The sequence below is a fragment of the Mya arenaria genome, chromosome 14 (genome assembly GCF_026914265.1).
Source record: "Mya arenaria isolate MELC-2E11 chromosome 14, ASM2691426v1".
Classification (NCBI taxonomy): domain Eukaryota; kingdom Metazoa; phylum Mollusca; class Bivalvia; order Myida; family Myidae; genus Mya; species Mya arenaria.
The window spans coordinates 34,803,219-34,823,781 of record NC_069135.1 but is presented as its reverse complement, the minus strand read 5'-3'; the positions used below and the strand labels follow the sequence as shown (position 1 = coordinate 34,823,781).

At 38.0% G+C, this 20,563-nt stretch overlaps 2 protein-coding genes across 2 annotated transcripts in view; one reads left to right on the top strand and one right to left on the bottom strand.

Moving 5' to 3' along the window:
• Positions 1 to 20,563, top strand: part of LOC128218293 (coadhesin-like) — a 36,285-nt gene that overhangs the window by 2,362 nt on the left and 13,360 nt on the right. Inside the window, exons 2-3 of the mRNA XM_052925939.1 lie at positions 1,817 to 1,922; positions 3,486 to 3,598. Of these exons, the coding sequence (XP_052781899.1) occupies positions 1,817 to 1,922; positions 3,486 to 3,598 (219 nt within the window). The remainder of the gene's footprint in view (positions 1 to 1,816; positions 1,923 to 3,485; positions 3,599 to 20,563) is intronic.
• On the bottom strand, positions 7,135 to 10,884 carry LOC128218292 (uncharacterized). The gene is made up of 2 exons (XM_052925938.1): positions 10,810 to 10,884; positions 7,135 to 10,654 (listed from the first exon to the last, which is right to left on the bottom strand). Exon 2 carries the CDS (start codon positions 10,583 to 10,585, stop codon positions 7,136 to 7,138), a length of 3,450 nt encoding a protein of 1,149 aa, XP_052781898.1. The 5' UTR covers positions 10,586 to 10,654; positions 10,810 to 10,884; the 3' UTR covers position 7,135.

The following is a 20,563-nucleotide window of genomic DNA, read 5'->3' as shown; positions in this document are numbered from 1 at the left end:
GGAAATACGAGAATCAAAAAACTTTAATACGTATAAAATAAAGGTCAAACAGTACCTCATAGGAAACTTGTGATTATACAAATTGTGATGTTTTATTCATAATTATATTTAACTGAGAGTATCTGTCTAATATTGATTCAACATCATCATCATGTCATCATATGCATCATTATCGTCAGCATCAACAGCATACTTATAATCATCATCATCATCGTCATCGTTGTTAGCATCGTCTTCATGTTTGTCTTATGATTATTTGCCATATTTTCATTCTGTTTCAGAGGGCCATATCGAAAATAAGATTCTGTAGTTTTGTACATGATCTTAATATGTCACCTTCTTAAAATAAAGATATTATTATTATTATTATTATTATTATAGCACTGGTTTTCAATCCCGTCCGCGTTATTATTTTTTTTACCAGTGGCTCTATCGCCAGGCGCGTAGCTAAAGCCAGTGTGGGATTACGCAGATCGAAATTAGTTCATGGACGGACAGCATATTAACCCCTTCACCCCCTACTCCCCTTTGTCTTTTATTTCAAACATTTTTTTTTGTATGGCAAAAACTTCGACCGGTCAAAATCTCATTACACAATTGCGTATTTGCGTAGTCAGCAACGCCCCTGATCGTTGTTGCTCATTAGGGTTGATCATGGTATATTCATTTTTAAACCCAGAACAACTGTCTCAAATATATCGGTGCTTTACACTGGGCACGCTGTGAACCAAGGGATAGAGCAAGGATTTTAACGCCCTGTTTCTCACCATTCGGAGCTCCTCGCTATTTTTCCATCGAAAACAACCTCGGATGTATGGCAGTACATCAGTTGAAGTAGTTCTTAAATTTTGATTATAGTCATGATTACTAAATTGTAGTGTTTTCACGTGTTTTGTGTATTGCCTAACAGTCCTAATTGATTGCCACTGAAGTGTATCAGTGCATAAATAATTATGATCCTTAAGAGTAAACTCATTAAATTAGCTTCTAATTTGAAATTACTACGCGGTCTACTTCCATCGTAGTTAAAGTGTTTAGATTTCTGACATTGTAAAACGTCCATTTTACATCCGAGGTCGTTTTCGATTATAAATGGCCGAAGAGTTCCGAATGGTATCTGACATAGCTTTCTTCCGTTTAGGGTTCTTTCAAGCAACACGCAAAAGGAACCTATTGGAAAATAGTACAGTGCATTTTCACGTGCTTTTCTAATAATACAGGTGCGTAACTGACTGTACGCAAAAATGCAGTAGCGAAATGAAATTTAAACAGGTCGCAGTTTGTGTTTTACCGAAAACTCAAAATCTGAAGAAAAAAAAACTGAAATGGGGTAGGGGTGAAGGGATTAATAATGCTGTTCGTCATCCGTTTGCGTAATCCCAAACTGGCTCTTGATAAACGCGCTTGTAATATATAAAACTTACATAGAAAACAGGTGTGGGTGTTATACTTTGGATTTGCCATGATTAGGGTATTCTACGTAAATCTTTTGCCAGAAAACAGGTGTGGGTGTAATACTTTGGATTTGCCATGATTAGGTATTCTACTTAAATCCTTTGCCAGAAATGAAGGTTGCCGTGAACCTCAAGGTCAAATGCAGTGTGTAAGTAAACAGCGACTCATTTAAGTGTCTATATGTGATACGTAGGGGGAAATAACACATGCTCATTATTAACATTGACTAAAAAGTCTTAAGTTAGCACCACAATACATATCTTTGTGGTGAACACCAAATGTTTTAGATTCATAGTTTATTGACGTTGACGTTTGATCAGTTTTTAACACTCAATTGACGTCTGCACTACCCGTATTTCAGCCAACTGGACTGAGTGGCAAGACGCGACCCTGTGTAGCGCACCGGCCTGTAATTGTCTCGGGCATGAACACATTGCAGGAGGAGACATATGCAAAGAAGGGGAAAAGTGAGTCCACGTGAAAACCATATATTGGCACGAATTCTCAAAGTTTGGTCTTGGCAGATGGCTGTTATATAAAAAATAATATGTAATGAATACATTTGTATTGTTTAAAGGTGATTTGTTGAAGAAAATCTTATCAAAACTATTTTTAACTTTCGTTAAATACAGTATTTATTTATACATGGAATCGGTATTGAACAAGAAATGTATTTAAAGGCTTGTATCGAATTGTTTTAAAAAGCTTCCCGCCATAACAGCATAAGTCTCTTAAAAATTACGATTTGGCATGGTTTGCCCTTTATCCGCATTCGGATTCCTCGGCCATTTTCTATCGAAAACAACCTCGGATTTATGCTGGTACATCCGCAGAAGTAGTTCGTAATATTGAAAATTATAGTATTACTTAATTGAAGTGTTTTAAGGTGAATTGTGTATGAAAAGTCGAAATTGATTGCTATTGAAATATATAATTGCATAAATACTCATGATTCCAAAGAGTAAAGCCATGAAGTTGCACTGCCAAATTGAAATTACTACGCGATCTATTGCAGGGTAGTTTTTTTTCTTATATTGTAAACTCTCTATAGTACATCCGAGGTTGTTTTCGACGAGAAATGGTAGAGGAGTTCCGAATGCTACATTTACAGATACCTCGAACTCACTTTCAAAGAGAAGATGTTATTAGTCGAAAAAAGGGAATAAAACTACACATACAACTGTAATGTAAGACGTTGCAGCTGCAAGTTCAATCGTAACAACTCGGTCATCTCATGCAATCTTCGAAAAATATTCTGTTCTATACTGGCCGAGGTGTTCCGATTGATGCAGATCATGTGCATGCTCTCTATATACAAATACGTGCATGCAAGGGTCGCAACTCACGAAGCCCGCTCCCTATCAGGCGTGAGACCACAGTTATTTTTACTATATGTTTCATATAGACACTAACCTGGCTTTTGACTTTATACACACCCCAATTGAAAAACAAGGACATGGCTTCTCTAGAACAAGTCAAGACACAAAATATAATCACAAGAAAACACCATGTTGACCAGTGACCCGACTGTCAAAATTGACTTCAAATACATAACCCTTCCGCCAAGGAGTCAATCGGATACAAACAACTAATTTTCAGACTTCCACAAGCTATGATTTTTCCAATATTTACACTGAAAACTATCAATTTCTGCAATGGAGTGTCAAATTCAGTCAAGTTCTATGCAAAAAGAACCTTTTTTGCTTCTTTTTCATTCATTTTTAAATAAATATTGATACTTGAACACAAGCACTATTTTTTTTTGTATTCACATCCGGGTCAACGGGGGGCAGATAACTGTGGTCTTGAGCCATAAAAGGAACAGTAGATACAGGCTCTCAATGCGGTATCGTTGTCGTCTGGCGTATTCTAGTCTAAAAAGTGTGCATTCTGGTGTAATGTATTGTGTTCTGCCATATGGACGGTTTACTTTGAACCGCTAATGATTTAGTCAATATAAAGTGCTAAGATAACTTGTTTTACGATTACTTTAACGAGTACAAACGTATACTCTCACTATGTCTCCGCAGACTCCAGGTGCGGATCTGTGTACGGGAGGAGGGCGAGATCACCCCGTGCGAATACGGGGACAAGGGTCCCATCAGAAAGGTGACGTGTAAGGCCTCCAGTGATAATTGCCCGGGTGAGATTCTTACGTGAAAAAATACTTGAAAAAAGAAAGAAACGTCTTTTATTCGTCATAGAGAAAGGTTTACATAGTATTTGGTCTATATATTCAAACTATGATAAAAAATCTTCCAATTGGATGAAAATGTAGGTTGTATTCTAAATGTACATGGTAATTGCACACTTAAAGGTAAACAAAATATTTCAAAGTCGTATACATATAAATATGAAAATTGCCGATGTTTTTTTTTCTCATTTATTTTTCACATGGATATATATTTAAGGAATGAATTGCGGGGCTGATGTCATTATCGGGGTATGAACGCAATTGGGCTGGTCAAAGTGTGTTGAGTCCGAAGGACTCCACGCGTACTTTGACCAGCCCAATTGCGTTCATATCCCCGATAATGACATCAACCCCGCAATTCATTACTTATATTTACACCAATAGTTCCTTATTTTATTGAAGAATTGTTAACAAAATACTTCATTTCATTTAAGAAAACCGTACGGTAATCCTTTCTTACCCAACGACCCGACTGTTACCGGAAACAATTTTTTCAAATGACGTCAGAATAACGCGGGAAAAGATCAACCACTGGACATCACTTTTAAACGTTTAATTTAAACACTGATGGCAGCAATACGTTTAAAATATAACAAATTAACACTTTCTAAAATGTTGATTTATATTTTACGGGACCTGGTGACACAATACAAACAATAACAAAATCAATAGTTTTCATGTATATTGTTATGCGATGAATTGCGATCCGAACATATCCGAAGATGTTGCGTTCATCGATTGATGAACGCAATTGCCGAAAGGCAGTTCATTTAAGGAATGGAAGTTGAGGTGTAAATATATATCAGTAAAGTTTTAAATTCTAAACATATACAACATATCTATGTATTTTGATAGGATATAAATATATTCAGAAACAATAATGCTCTCACACACATGCAAAAACACATACACTCGCTCCCACACGCGCGCACACGCACGCACACATACACACTGCATACACACCTGATCGTATGATGTTTATACGATCGATGTCCCCTGTATAAGATTATATATTCCATTAATGTTTTTTTTTTTAATTTTTTGAGTCGAAGATTTCTTTGTATGGCTAATTGTGTTTTTATCATTTAGTTATATTGTATGTTTAAGTACTTCCCATTTTTGTTGTGGGTTTCAAGGTTGTCATTGTTCAACGCAATTTGTTCTTCTATTTTAATCCCTAATTTCAAATACGTCAAGTATGCATCAAAGGAAAGTGTTCTATTATTATGATTGGTTGAATGTATATAAATTTCATTAGAATAATAAGAAAGTTGCATATATGTTGTTGTATTTGTTTTTTGTCACTGTTCCCGATAAAGCTTCACGTTTACCTTTAATTATATTAATTGTTGTTGAAGCTATGAAATTGTTTAATTTATTCCATAACTGTTGTGTCTTGTAACATTCCCAGTATAAATGTTCAATAGATAAGCTACACTCGACAAGTTTCAATTTAAAAAGCAGTTTGTTGGTTGGTATTGGTCTTAAAAGTATAAGAACGTGGTCTTTTTGTGTTTCTTTATTAGATTAACAATGAACACAGTCTGAAATACATGAATGAGACCTACTCAGATATTTACCAAATAATAATATGTTGTCCCGATAATTAACATTGGAAACGATACTAAACAATAATTGGTACAGTACATTAATGAATACAATAAGTAACATAATGAACTTAGTATCGATGATAACTTACAATAATAATATGCCAGAAACATGTTAGAGCTGGTGTTTCATCAAATGACTCCTTTTAAATTGCAAATGGTCAATTTACATCAAAGGGGAGTAACTCTGGCATGTCTAAGTATCAGTCTTAATATAAAGGGAAGTTACTATGCAAATACTAGTGTCAATAAACAATAATCATGTATCCCCCTTCGAGTCTTTTGTAATATAATGACATAAAGGCTGTTGTGAAAAAAAAAATGTAGCTATGAATAACAATGACTAGAGAATTGACTAGGCAGAAAACTGAAGCAAAAATATCAGCTAAACAATGCAAACAGATATAATTACGAAGTTTGAATCAAACTGCGGTCTATCAGACTCGCAAGAAGTGTTTTATGATAAGACATCTACATATCAAAGTCATTATGCCACGCAGGCTTTTTTGTTGGGCGATTGGATTTTCGCAGAGGTGTGGTATGTACAGACTGGCTCGTTGATGGGTTATCTCGTTGTGTGGTAGATGTGAGTGGAGGTACAAGAGGGACTGGTGCGTCGTTAGTTGGCTCCACTGGCTCGCCGACTGTGGTAGTAGGTATATGTGGATCTGTATGTTGACGACTATTGATTCTGTGGATAAGAGGGGTGGTCGTCATAGGGTTTGATGACTTCCAATGCGATGCATCCGTTGTCGCAGGCAGTGATGTTGAACTTGTTGTATTCCCTTGAATCTGTTCATGACCAGGGTCCAATGAGGGATTTATTGGCTGATTCGCCGGCCCGGTTGTGGGCTGTGTGGGGTATTGTCGACACATCGCTAGGTCTCTATCAATTGTCAGTCTAGACGGTGTAGGATTAACTGGGACAAAACGTCGCAGAAACTTCCTGTTACGGAGTGTGACCCGTCCTGATCCATCGATGCGGACCACGTACTGATCGAACTGGCGGACTTCAATGACTGTTCCAGTCTTATCCCATTTCAGGGGATGTTGGCCTATTTGATTCTGAATACGGACATGGTCTCCCGTAGCTAATGGTGGTAAACGTTTCGTATGTTGTGATAATCTCTCTTTTTCTTTCATGTGGCGCTTCCTAAGTGCGTCTTCCCGTAAAGTTAAGGTGTCGTACCAAGTAGCATGAGGTTGATATCGACCAGGTGGGATGGGAATGAAGTCGCGAATAGGGCGACCAAAAACGCACATGGATGGAGAGTGTTTGGTGTCTCTATCTGGTGTGTTCCTGTATTGCAGAATCGCCCGTTGGAAAGAGTCTGTATCAAGACCCCCATCTGGTTTTGTGTTGTCCATTATGAGGCGTTTCACAGTTTTGACCCCAACTTCTGCACGACAGTTGCTATGAGGAAAAGCAACTGATGAGAGACGGTGGTGGACACCCCAATTCTTTAGAAACGTGCGGGTGGCGGTGGATGTAAATTCAGGTCCCCCGTCAGAGGCTAATTCATCAGGGATGCCAAATGTGACAAAGGTACGCCGAAGGCATTCTATTAAACCATCAGCCCCGCAATGAGCTCGCTCAACTATTGGCCAGTTTGAGTATCTATCGACTACCAATAAGTAGTTACAGCCCTTATAGTGGAAGTAATCGGCGCACACGCACTGGAATGGGTAATCTGGGTCTGTCAATGGTGTTGGTGGCGCGCTAGGGTTAGATGGGGCTATACGGTTGCAATGCTGACAGGTTGCTCGTTGATTACTGATGGCTGGTGTAATTCCCGGCCAGAAGACTGAGGATTCTGCTCTAGCCGTCATCGCTGTAACACCTTGGTGCGCAGAATGCAACGAGTCCAAAACCTCCTGTCTAAGAGATGGTGGAATGACCACTCGATCTTTGTAGAGAATCACTCCGTCTGCCGTGTGCAAGTGATCTCGAAAAGGAAAAAAACTCTCTTAGTGTCGCTGGGATCTCCTGGCGATTGTCCGGCACACCAGACTCGATAATACCCAGTAAAGTGTGCAGATCTGGGTCACTTGAAGTGGCAGCGCGAACGCGATCCCAAGTAACTGATTGAATGGCATTCAATGAAGAAACTGCTGCAATCTTCACGGTGTCGTCAATCAGCAAATCTGTGTCCGAGGTACGAAGTCCATTCATCAGCGAAGGGTTGTGAGTGAAAATAGGCAAAAGAGACTGTACTGAAGCTATATCATCTGCGAGTTCCATTTTTTCTGGGTCGCCAGTCGGGTGTCGAGATAAACAGTCAGTTGCCCGATGTTTGACACCAGGGATATGGACTATTCGGAACTTATAGCGCAGCGTCTTTTCTTTCAGGTTACGTAGACGTGGGTTAGAGATGTCCTCAAGAGATCTATCACCGAGCACCTTCAGCAACGGCTTGTGGTCAACAGCAACGATCAATTGATTGCACCCTAAAACGAAATACCTTGCCTTATCTAAAGCATCTGCCACAGCTAGGGCCTCACCTTCGATTGGGGCATATCTGGATTCTGCGCTATGTGTAAAACGGCTTCCGACAAGGGTAATCTTCCAACCATCATTGCAGCAAAATGGTTTGGAAATGGGACAGGGACAGTGTTTCTGGAGCAGAAAGAAACCTATGCCATCTTTTGACCAATCTGTTGCCAAGCACGTTGGTTTGTTAGGATCAAATATTCGAACACCCATTTCGATCTCACCGGCAATGACGCGTTTGGAGTCTTCAAACAAGTCTTGTAGTTCTTCTGTCCAGCGGAATGGCACATTTGACTTCAACAGTTGTCGGAATGGTATCATCTTGTCGGCCATACTGAATGCATACGCAACTTGATTGACAAGCCCAAACCACGAACGTATGTCAGTTATATTCTTCGGTGTTGGAAAGTCGAGGATTGCTCGAAGGAACTTCTTGCATGGACGGACGTTGTCTTGTGTTAACTCAAACCCTGCAAATTCTACTGTGTCCTCAGCAAAGGCAAACTTCGTGGGGTTTAGGGTAATGCCGTTCTTGCCACATAAGTCCAACCAACGAACTGCCTGAAAGAAACTTTCTTCTATGGAATCAGACCATAGCAACACGTCATCTACGCATTTCGTCTTGTTAGGGAAGTCTGAGACAAGTTCATCGTACCTTCGTGTGTATCCGTCACCGGATGCAATGTACCCCTGGGGTGCTGTTTTATACCTGTATCGTCCCCATGGAGTGATAAATGTCGTCAGGTGACGGTCTTCTTCGCGTATTGGTACACTGTGGTAACCGTTCCAAGCATCAAACACTGTTTTCTTTTTGCCATGTGGGACAGAACGGGCTTGGTAAAATGGTGATTGGGTATGATGGGTTTCACGTGTTGCGTTAGCATTGAGGGCTTGGAAGTCGACTGTCCTGCGAGGCTCACCGTTTTTCTTTGCGCATATGACCATCCTATGACACCATGTCACGGGTTCACCGATTGGGACTGGCTCTATGACGCCTAAACGGACATCTTGGTCTAAACCGGCCTTGACCGACTCACGCCAGTGAATAGGGACAGGTATGGGTGTATGATGGGCAATGGGTTCCGCAGTGTCGTCTACCATGAGTTTCATCGGGGGTGTGTCCATCAAAGGCAGTGGTTGATGCTCACATGTGTTGAAAGTACTAGCACTGTAGTGGTCTAGGAGGAAGGTTTTTAAACGCTGTAAATTCTCAGATGTGCCAGGGAATGGCATCCTTGTGGGAGGGGGAGGGGGCATTTGGCGTTTGGGACAGTCACATGGATGCGTTGCCAATGGTGATGGGTGGGGATTCACCGTGACAGCATTTGCTGCGTATGCACCAACCGCAGGGAAGGCATCGGGAATAATACCTAGTGCTGAGCAGGCTTCTCTGCTGAGGAACATCCTGTCAGTGGTATCACATACGTAAGTCATCTGTCGGGTCTCTATCGGTATGCCTGTATCGTTAGTGGCACGCAAGCGGAGTATCGTAGCACCGATGATCTTGATTCCAACATTTGTTGCTGTATGCATGTTCATGGTCACTGGGATGAGGTCTGATTCGCGCAGGCCTAGCTTGTTGAGGACTTTCAAACCAGTTAGGCAACTCTGGCATCCTGTATCTGCCATGGCAGGTATAGTAGCTGAAATAAAGCATTTGTTTTTCAAGTCAAAACCAAGGGCAGAGTAATCATCATGAGAAACTGTAGCAACAACATTAACAAATGGTTGAGAGGCTGATCGTTTCTTAACCCATGTGTCTGAAAGTTTATCATATACATGGTGGTCAATGCGTAATGCACGCTCAACACCAGACTCACTTAACGTGCTAGAATCGTCAAAGGCATTAACAAAAGTATCATTAACAGTACATAAAGCATCAAATACAGCTGAATTCTTTGAGAATGTGTTAATGTTTCTGTTAAGTTTAGGCTTATCTTTACTACGACAAACACTTTCAATATGATGATTGCGATTACACAAGTCGCATATGTGTCCATATGCTGGGCACTCATTTCGTCGAACACTAGATGTGGAGCTTTTTCCGTGACCTCTGGTACCACAATATGTGCATGTTTCTGTTTTGTCCTTGGGCGTCGGCTGATTTACGTGCTTGAGCTTTCGATAAGAGCTGCTTGCAGCTGCCACTGCATTGGAGTCCAAAAGTTTCGAAGCTGAGCGCTTTCCCGCCTCTTTCGCTTCTACGAACTTAAACACGTCCTCCAGATTCATCTCCTGGTTACTGTCGCCCAGGAGGTCTAGCTGTATGTCTGGGTCGGCAAGTCCTTTTGTGAGTACATCGCGAAGAATGGCGTCAGTGTAATTGACGTCTGAAGCACAGTTGGCACATTTCACATAAAACTTGCAAACACCTGCTTGACCACGTATACGCGCACCGAAACTTCTCACGGTTTCATCACGATCTTGTTTCATGTTATGTAGATTAACTCTTGCAACCATTGTATTCTCCTCGCGAACGGCTAGTGCCTTGATGGCTGTGAGCACCTGATCTGCAGTAAGTTCTGTAAGGGTGTTACCATTTGTACGTGTCAAGTCCTTTCTGAGAGGTTCATCACAACATTTTAATAACTGAACCACTTTGGTGCGACCTTCGAGTTTGGTAGCAGCGACATAATCTGTCCAACGCGATAAGAAATAAGCCCAGTCCTCACTGGTACCAGCTAACGCAATTGTTGGTCGCTTGACCCTCTCAATTTTGGCGGATGGGCCTGGGGCGTGGACCATGGAATGAGCCGTAATAAGTGCAGCCACGATTGCTACCTCAACGTCCTCCGTCACGTACTCGCATCCTGGTATTGGGCAGTGTGCGACTGGCATTGTGTTACTGTGTTCATATAAGAACGTGGTCTTTTTGTGTTTCTTTATTAGATTAACAATGAACACAGTCTGAAATACATGAATGAGACATACTCAGATATTTACCAAATAATAATATGTTGTCCCGATAATTAACATTGGAAACGATACTAAACAATAATTGGTACAGTACATTAATGAATACAATAAGTAACATAATGAACTTAGTATCGATGATAACTTACAATAATAATATGCCAGAAACATGTTAGAGCTGGTGTTTCATCAAATGACTCCTTTTAAATTGCAAATGGTCAATTTACATCAAAGGGGAGTAACTCTGGCATGTCTAAGTATCAGTCTTAATATAAAGGGAAGTTACTATGCAAATACTAGTGTCAATAAACAATAATCATGTAAAAAGAAATTAATAGTAAAAGCTACGTAACGTAGTATCTATTGTAGATGTGTATATATTACAGTATATTTTTTCCACTCAACATTTTCTTCCAGGGCTTCAGTCCATTTTATGTCTGAAGCTGGAGATGTTATTGTGCTTTGTTCAGTATTAAGTACAGGATATTATTTCTTTGCCTAGATTCTACCATTTTATCTCGAAGCGACGTGTCGTTAATGTGATTAATTCCGTCATTTATCAGCTGTTGTTTCGTTTCTGCGGAAATAGATTTAATGAGGGTCTGATATCTTATAAAGTCGGTGTTGACTATACCGTATCACTGAACACTTGTTACAGTTACAACTATCACTGAACACATGTTACAGTTACAACTATCACTGAACACATGTTACAGTTACAACTATCACTGAACGCATGTTACAGTCACAACTATCACTGAACACATGTTACAGTTACAACTATCACTGAACACATGTTACAGTTACAACTATCACTGAACACATGTTACAGTTACAACTATCACTGAACACATGTTATAGTTACAACTATCACTGAACACATGTTACAGTTACAACTATCACTGAACACATGTTACAGTTACAACTATCACTGAGCACATGTTACAGTTACAACTATCACTGAACAGATGTTACAGTTACAACTATCACTGAACAGATGTTACAGTTACAACTATCACTGAACACATGTTACAGTTACAACTATCACTGAACAGATGTTACAGTTACAACTATCACTGAACACATGTTACAGTTACAACTATCACTGAACAGATGTTACAGTTACAACTATCACTGAACAGATGTTACAGTTACAACTATCACTGAACACATGTTACAGTTACAACTATCACTGAACAGATGTTACAGTTACAACTATCACTGAACACATGTTACAGTTACAACTATCACTGAACACATGTTACAGTTACAACTATCACTGAACAGATGTTACAGTTACAACTATCACTGAACACATGTTACAGTTACAACTATCACTGAACACATGTTACAGTTACAACTATCACTGAACACATGTTACAGTTACAACTTTCACTAAACACATGTTACAGTTACAACTATCACTGAACACATGTTACAGTTACAACTATCACTGAACACATGTAACAGTTACAACTATCACTGAACACATGTTACAGTTACAACTATCACTGAACACATGTTACAGTTACAACTATCACTGAACACATGTAACAGTTACAACTATCACTAAACACATGTTACAGTTACTACTATCACTGAACACAGGTTACAGTTACTACTATCACTGAACACTTGTTACAGTTACAACTATCACTGAACACATGTTACAGTTACAACTATCACTGAACACATGTAACAGTTACAACTATCACTGAACACATGTTACAGTTACAACTATCACTGAACACATGTAACAGTTACAACTATCACTGAACACATGTTACAGTTACAACTATCAATGAACACTTGTTACAGTTACCACTATCACTGAACACATGTTACAGTTACAACTATCACTGAACACATGTTACAGTTACAACTATCACTGAACGCATGTTACAGTTACAACTTTCACTAAACACTTGTTACAGTTACAACTATCACTGAACACTTGTTACAGTTACAACTATCACTGAACACATGTTACAGTTACAACTATCACTGAACACTTGTTACAGTTACAACTATCACTGAACACTTGTTACAGTTACAACTATCACTGAACACATGTTGCAGTTACAACTATCACTGAACACATGTAACAGTTACAACTATCACTGACCACATATTACAGTTACAACTATCAATGAACACATGTTACAGTTACAACTATCACTGAACACATGTTACAATTACAACTATCACTGAACACAAGTTACAGTTACAACTATCACTGAACGCATGTTACAGTTACAACTATCACTGAACACATGTTACAGTTACAACTATCACTGAACACTTGTTACAGTTACAACTATCACTGAACACATGTTGCAGTTACAACTATCACTGAACGCATGTTACAGTTACAACTATCACTGAACACATGTTACAGTTACAACTATCACTGAACACTTGTTACAGTTACAACTATCACTGAACACATGTTGCAGTTACAACTATCACTGAACACATGTTACAGTTACAACTATCACTGAACACATGTTACAGTTACAACTATCACTGAACACATGTTACAGTTACAACTATCACTGAACACATGTTACAGTTACAACTATCACTGAACACTTGTTACAGTTACAACTATCACTGAACACATGTTACAGTTACAACTATCACTGAACACTTGTTACAGTTACAACTATCACTGAACACTTGTTACAGTTACAACTATCACTGAACACATGTTGCAGTTACAACTATCACTGAACACATGTAACAGTTACAACTATCACTGACCACATATTACAGTTACAACTATCAATGAACACTTGTTACAGTTACAACTATCACTGAACACATGTAACAGTTACAACTATCACTGAACACATATTACAGTTACAACTATCACTGAACACATGTTACAGTTACAACTATCACTGAACACATGTTACAGTTACAACTATCACTGAACACTTGTTACAGTTACAACTATCACTGAACACTTGTTACAGTTACAACTATCACTGAACACTTGTTACAGTTACAACTATCACTGAACACATGTTACAGTTACAACTATCACTGACCACATATTACAGTTACAACTATCACTGAACACTTGTTACAGTTACAACTATCACTGAACACATGTTACAGTTACAACTATCACTGAACACAGGTTACAGTTACAACTATCACTGAACACATGTTACAGTTACAACTATCACTGAGCACATGTTGCAGTTACAACTATCACTGAACACATGTTACAGTTACAACTATCACTGAACACTTGTTACAGTTACAACTATCACTGAACACATGTTGCAGTTACAACTATCACTGAACGCATGTTACAGTTACAACTATCACTGAACACTTGTTACAGTTACAACTATCACTGAACACATGTTACAGTTACTACTATCACTGAACACATGTTACAGTTACAACTATCACTGAACACATGTTACAGTTACAACTATCACTGAACACATGTTACAGTCACAACTATCACTGAACACATGTTACAGTTACAACTATCACTGAACACTTGTTACAGTTACAACTATCACTGAACACATGTTACAGTTACTACTATCACTGAACACATGTTACAGTTACAACTATCACTGAACACATGTTACAGTTACAACTATCACTGAACACATGTTACAGTTACAACTATCACTGAACACTTGTTACAGTTACAACTATCACTGAACACTTGTTACAGTTACAACTATCACTGAACACATGTAACAGTTACAACTATCACTGAACACATATTACAGTTACAACTATCACTGAACACTTGTTACAGTTACAACTATCACTGAACACATGTAACAGTTACAACTATCACTGAACACATATTACAGTTACAACTATCACTGAACACATGTTACAGTTACAACTATCACTGAACACATATTGCAGTTACTACTATCACTGAACACATGTTACAGTTACAACTATCACTGAACACAGGTTACAGTTACAACTATCACTGAACACTTGTTACAGTTACAACTATCACTGAACACATGTAACAGTTACAACTATCACTGAACACATATTACAGTTACAACTATCACTGAACACTTGTTACAGTTACAACTATCACTGAACACATGTAACAGTTACAACTATCACTGAACACATATTACAGTTACAACTATCACTGAACACATGTTACAGTTACAACTATCACTGAACACATGTTACAGTTACAACTATCACTGAACACTTGTTACAGTTACAACTATCACTGAACACATGTAACAGTTACAACTATCACTGAACACATATTACAGTTACAACTATCACTGAACACATATTACAGTTACAACTATCACTGAACACATGTTGCAGTTACTACTATCACTGAACACATGTTACAGTTACAACTATCACTGAACACAGGTTACAGTTACAACTATCACTGAACACTTGTTACAGTTACAACTATCACTGAACACATGTAACAGTTACAACTATCACTGAACACATATTACAGTTACAACTATCACTGAACACTTGTTACAGTTACAACTATCACTGAACACATGTAACAGTTACAACTATCACTGAACACATGTTACAGTTACAACTATCACTGAACACATGTTACAGTTACAACTATCACTGAACACATGTTACAGTTACAACTATCACTGAACACTTGTTACAGTTACAACTATCACTTAGTACATGTTACAGTTACAACTATCACTGAACACTTGTTACAGTTACAACTATCACTGAACACTTGTTACAGTTACAACTATCACTGAACACTTGTTACAGTTACAACTATCACTGAACACATGTTACAGTTACAACTATCACTGAACACAGGTTACAGTTACAACTATCACTGAACACTTGTTACAGTTACAACTTTCACTAAACACATGTGACAGTTACAACTATCACTGAACACATGTTACAGTTACAACTATCACTGAACACATGTTGCAGTTACTACTATCACTGAACACATGTTACAGTTACAACTATCACTGAACACAGGTTACAGTTACAACTATCACTGAACACTTGTTACAGTTACAACTATCACTGAACACATGTAACAGTTACAACTATCACTGAACACATATTACAGTTACAACTATCAATGAACACTTGTTACAGTTACAACTATCACTGAACACATGTAACAGTTACAACTATCACTGAACACATATTACAGTTACAACTATCACTGAACACATGTTACAGTTACAACTATCACTGAACACATGTTACAGTTACAACTATCACTGAACACTTGTTACAGTTACAACTATCACTGAACACTTGTTACAGTTACAACTATCACTGAACACTTGTTACAGTTACAACTATCACTGAACACATGTTACAGTTACAACTATCACTGACCACATATTACAGTTACAACTATCACTGAACACTTGTTACAGTTACAACTATCACTGAACACTTGTTACAGTTACAACTATCACTGAACACATGTTACAGTTACAACTATCACTGAACACAGGTTACAGTTACAACTATCACTGAACACTTGTTACAGTTACAACTATCACTGAGCACATGTTGCAGTTACAACTATCACTGAACACATGTTACAGTTACAACTATCACTGAACACTTGTTACAGTTACAACTATCACTGAACACATGTTGCAGTTACAACTATCACTGAACGCATGTTACAGTTACAACTATCACTGAACACATGTTGCAGTTACTACTATCACTGAACACAAGTTACAGTTACAACTATCACTGAACACTTGTTACAGTTACAACTATCACTGAACACTTGTTACAGTTACAACTATCACTGAACGCATGTTACAGTTACAACTATCACTGAACACTTGTTACAGTTACAACTATCACTGAACGCATGTTACAGTTACAACTATCACTGAACACTTGTTACAGTTACAACTATCACTGAACGCATGTTACAGTTACAACTATCACTGAACACATGTTACAGTTACAACTATCACTGAACACTTGTTACAGTTACAACTATCACTGAGCACATGCTACAGTTACAACTATCACTGAACACTTGTTACAGTTACAACTATCACTGAGCACTTGTTACAGTTACAACTTTCACTAAACACATGCTACAGTTACAACTATCACTGAACACTTGTGACAGTTACAAATATCACTGAACACTTGTTACAGTTACAACTATCACTGAACACTTGTTACAGTTACAACTTTCACTAAACACATGTGACAGTTACAACTATCACTGAACACATGTTACAGTTACAACTATCACTGAACACTTGTTACAGTTACAACTTTCACTAAACACATGTGACAGTTACAACTATCACTAAACACATGTTACAGTTACAACTATCACTGAACACATGTGACAGTTACAACTATCACTGAACACAAGTTACAGTTACAACTATCACTGAACACATGTTACAGTTACAACTTTCACTAAACACATGTTACAGTTACAACTATCACTGAACACTTGTTACAGTTACAACTATCACTGAACACATGTTACAGTTACAACTATCACTGAACACTTGTTACAGTTACAACTATCACTAAACACATGTTACAGTTACAACTATCACTGAACACTTGTTACAGTTACAACTATCACTGAACACATGTTACAGTTACGTCTATCACTGAACACATGTTACAGTTACAACTATCACTGAACACTTGTTACAGTTACAACTATCACTGAACACTTGTTACAGTTACAACTATCACTGAACACTTGTTACAGTTACAACTTTCACTAAACACATGTGACAGTTACAACTATCACTGAACACATGTTACAGTTACAACTATCACTGAACACATGTTACAGTTACATCTATCACTGAACACATGTTACAGTTACAACTATCACTGAACACTTGTTACAGTTACAACTATCACTGAACACTTGTTACAGTTACATCTATCACTGGACACTTGTTACAGTTACAACTATCACTGAACACATGTTACAGTTACAACTATCACTGAACACTTGTTACAGTTACATCTATCACTGAACACTTGTTACAGTTACATCTATCACTGAACACATGTTACAGTTACAACTATCACTGAACACTTGTTACAGTTACAACTATCACTGAACACTTGTTACAGTTACATCTATCACTGAACACTTGTTACAGTTACATCTTTCACTGACCACATGTTACAGTTACAACTATCACTGAACACTTGTTACAGTTACATCTATCACTGGACACTTGTTACAGTTACAACTATCACTGAACACTTGTTACAGTTACAACTATCACTGAACACTTGTTACAGTTACATCTTTCACTGACCACATGTTACAGTTACAACTATCACTGAACACATGCTACAGTTACAATTATCACTGAACACATGTTACAGTCACAACTTTCACTGAACACATGTTACAGTTACAACTATCACTGAACACATGTTACAGTTACAACTATCACTGAACGCATGTTACAGTTACAACTTTCACTGAACGCATGCTACAGTTACAACTATCACTGAACGCATGTTACAGTTACAACTATCACTGAACACATGTTACAGTTACAACTATCACTGAACACATGTTACAGTTACAACTATCACTGAACACATGTTACAGTTACAACTATCACTGAACACATGTTACAGTTACAACTTTCACTGAACACATGTTACAGTTACAACTATCACTGAACACATGTTACAGTTACAACTATCACTGAACACATGTTACAGTTACAACTATCACTGAACACATGTTACAGTTACAACTTTCACTGAACGCATGTTACAGTTACGTCTATCACTGAAAACATGTTACAATTACAACTATCACTGAACACTTGTTACAGTTACAACTATCACTGAACACATGTTACAGTTACATCTATCACTGAACACATGTTACAGTTACAACTATCACTGAACGCATGTTACAGTTACAACTATCACTGAACACTTGTTACAGTTACAACTATCACTGAACGCATGTTACAGTTACAACTATCACTGAACACATGCTACAGTTACAACTATCACTGAACGCATGTTACAGTTACAACTATCACTGAACACATGTTACAGTTACAACTTTCACTGACCACATGTTACAGTTACATCTATCACTGAAAACATGTTACAGTTACAACTATCACTGAACACTTGTTACAGTTACATCTATCACTGAACACATGTTACAGTTACAATTATAACTGAACAGTTTCAACTATCACTGAACACATGTTACAGCTACATCTATCACTGAACACATGTTGCAGTTACAATTATCACTGAACACAAGTTACAGTTACAATTATCACTGAACAGTTTCAACTATCACTGAACACATGTTGCAGTTACAATTATCACTGAACAGTTTCAACTATCACTGAACACATGTTGCAGTTACAATTATCACTGAACAGTTTCAACTATCACTGAACACATGTTGCAGTTACAATTATCACTGAACAGTTTCAACTATCACTGATCACATGTTGCAGTTACATCTATCACTGAACACTTGTTACAGTTACAACTATCACTGAACACATGTTAAGTTACATTTATCACTGAACACATGTTGCAGTCACCATTATCACTGAACACATGTTGCAGTTGCAACTATCACTGAACACATGTTACAGTTACATCTATCACTGAACACATGTTACAGTCACCACTATCACTGAGCACATGTTACAGTTACAACTATCACTGAACACTTGTTACAGTTACCACTATCACTGAGCACATGCTACAGTTACAACTATCACTGAACACTTGTTACAGTTACAGCTATCACTGAGCACTTGTTACAGTTACAACTTTCACTAAACACTTGTTACAGTTACAAATATCACTGAACACTTGTTACAGTTACAACTATCACTGAACACTTGTTACAGTTACAACTTTCACTAAACACATGCTACAGTTACAACTATCACTGAACACATGTTACAGTTACAACTATCACTGAACACATGTTACAGTACCAACTATTACTGAACACATGCTACAGTTACAACTATCACTGAACACATGTTACAGTTACAACTATCACTGAACACTTGTTACAGTTACCACTATCACTGAACACAGGTTACAGTTACCACTATCACTGAACACTTGTTACAGTTACCACTATCACTGAACACAGGTTACAGTTACCACTATCACTGAACGCATGTTACAGTTACAACTATCACTGAACACATGTTGCAGTTACAACTATCACTGAACACATGCTACAGTTACCACTATCACTGAACACATGTTACAGTTACAACTATCACTGAACACATGTTACAGTTACAACTATCACTGAACGCATGTTACAGTTACAACTATCACTGAACACATGTTACAGTTACAACTATCACTGAACATATGTTACAGTTACAACTATCACTGAACACATGTTACAGTTACAACTATCACTGAACACTTGTTACAGTTACAACTATCACTGAACACATGTTACAGTTACCACTATCACTGAACACTTGTTACAGTTACAACTATCACTGAACACATGTTACAGTTACAACTATCACTGAACACATGTTGCAGTTACAACTATCACTGAACACATGCTACAGTTACCACTATCACTGAACGCATGTTGCAGTTACAACTATCACTGAACACATGCTACAGTTACAACTATCACTGAACGCATGTTACAGTTACAACTATCACTGAACACAGGTTACAGTTACCACTATCACTGAACACTTGTTACAGTTACCACTATCACTGAACACAGGTTACAGTTACCACTATCACTGAACGCATGTTACAGTTACAACTATCACTGAACACATGTTGCAGTTACAACTATCAATGAACACATGCTACAGTTACCACTATCACTGAACGCATGTTACAGTTACAACTATC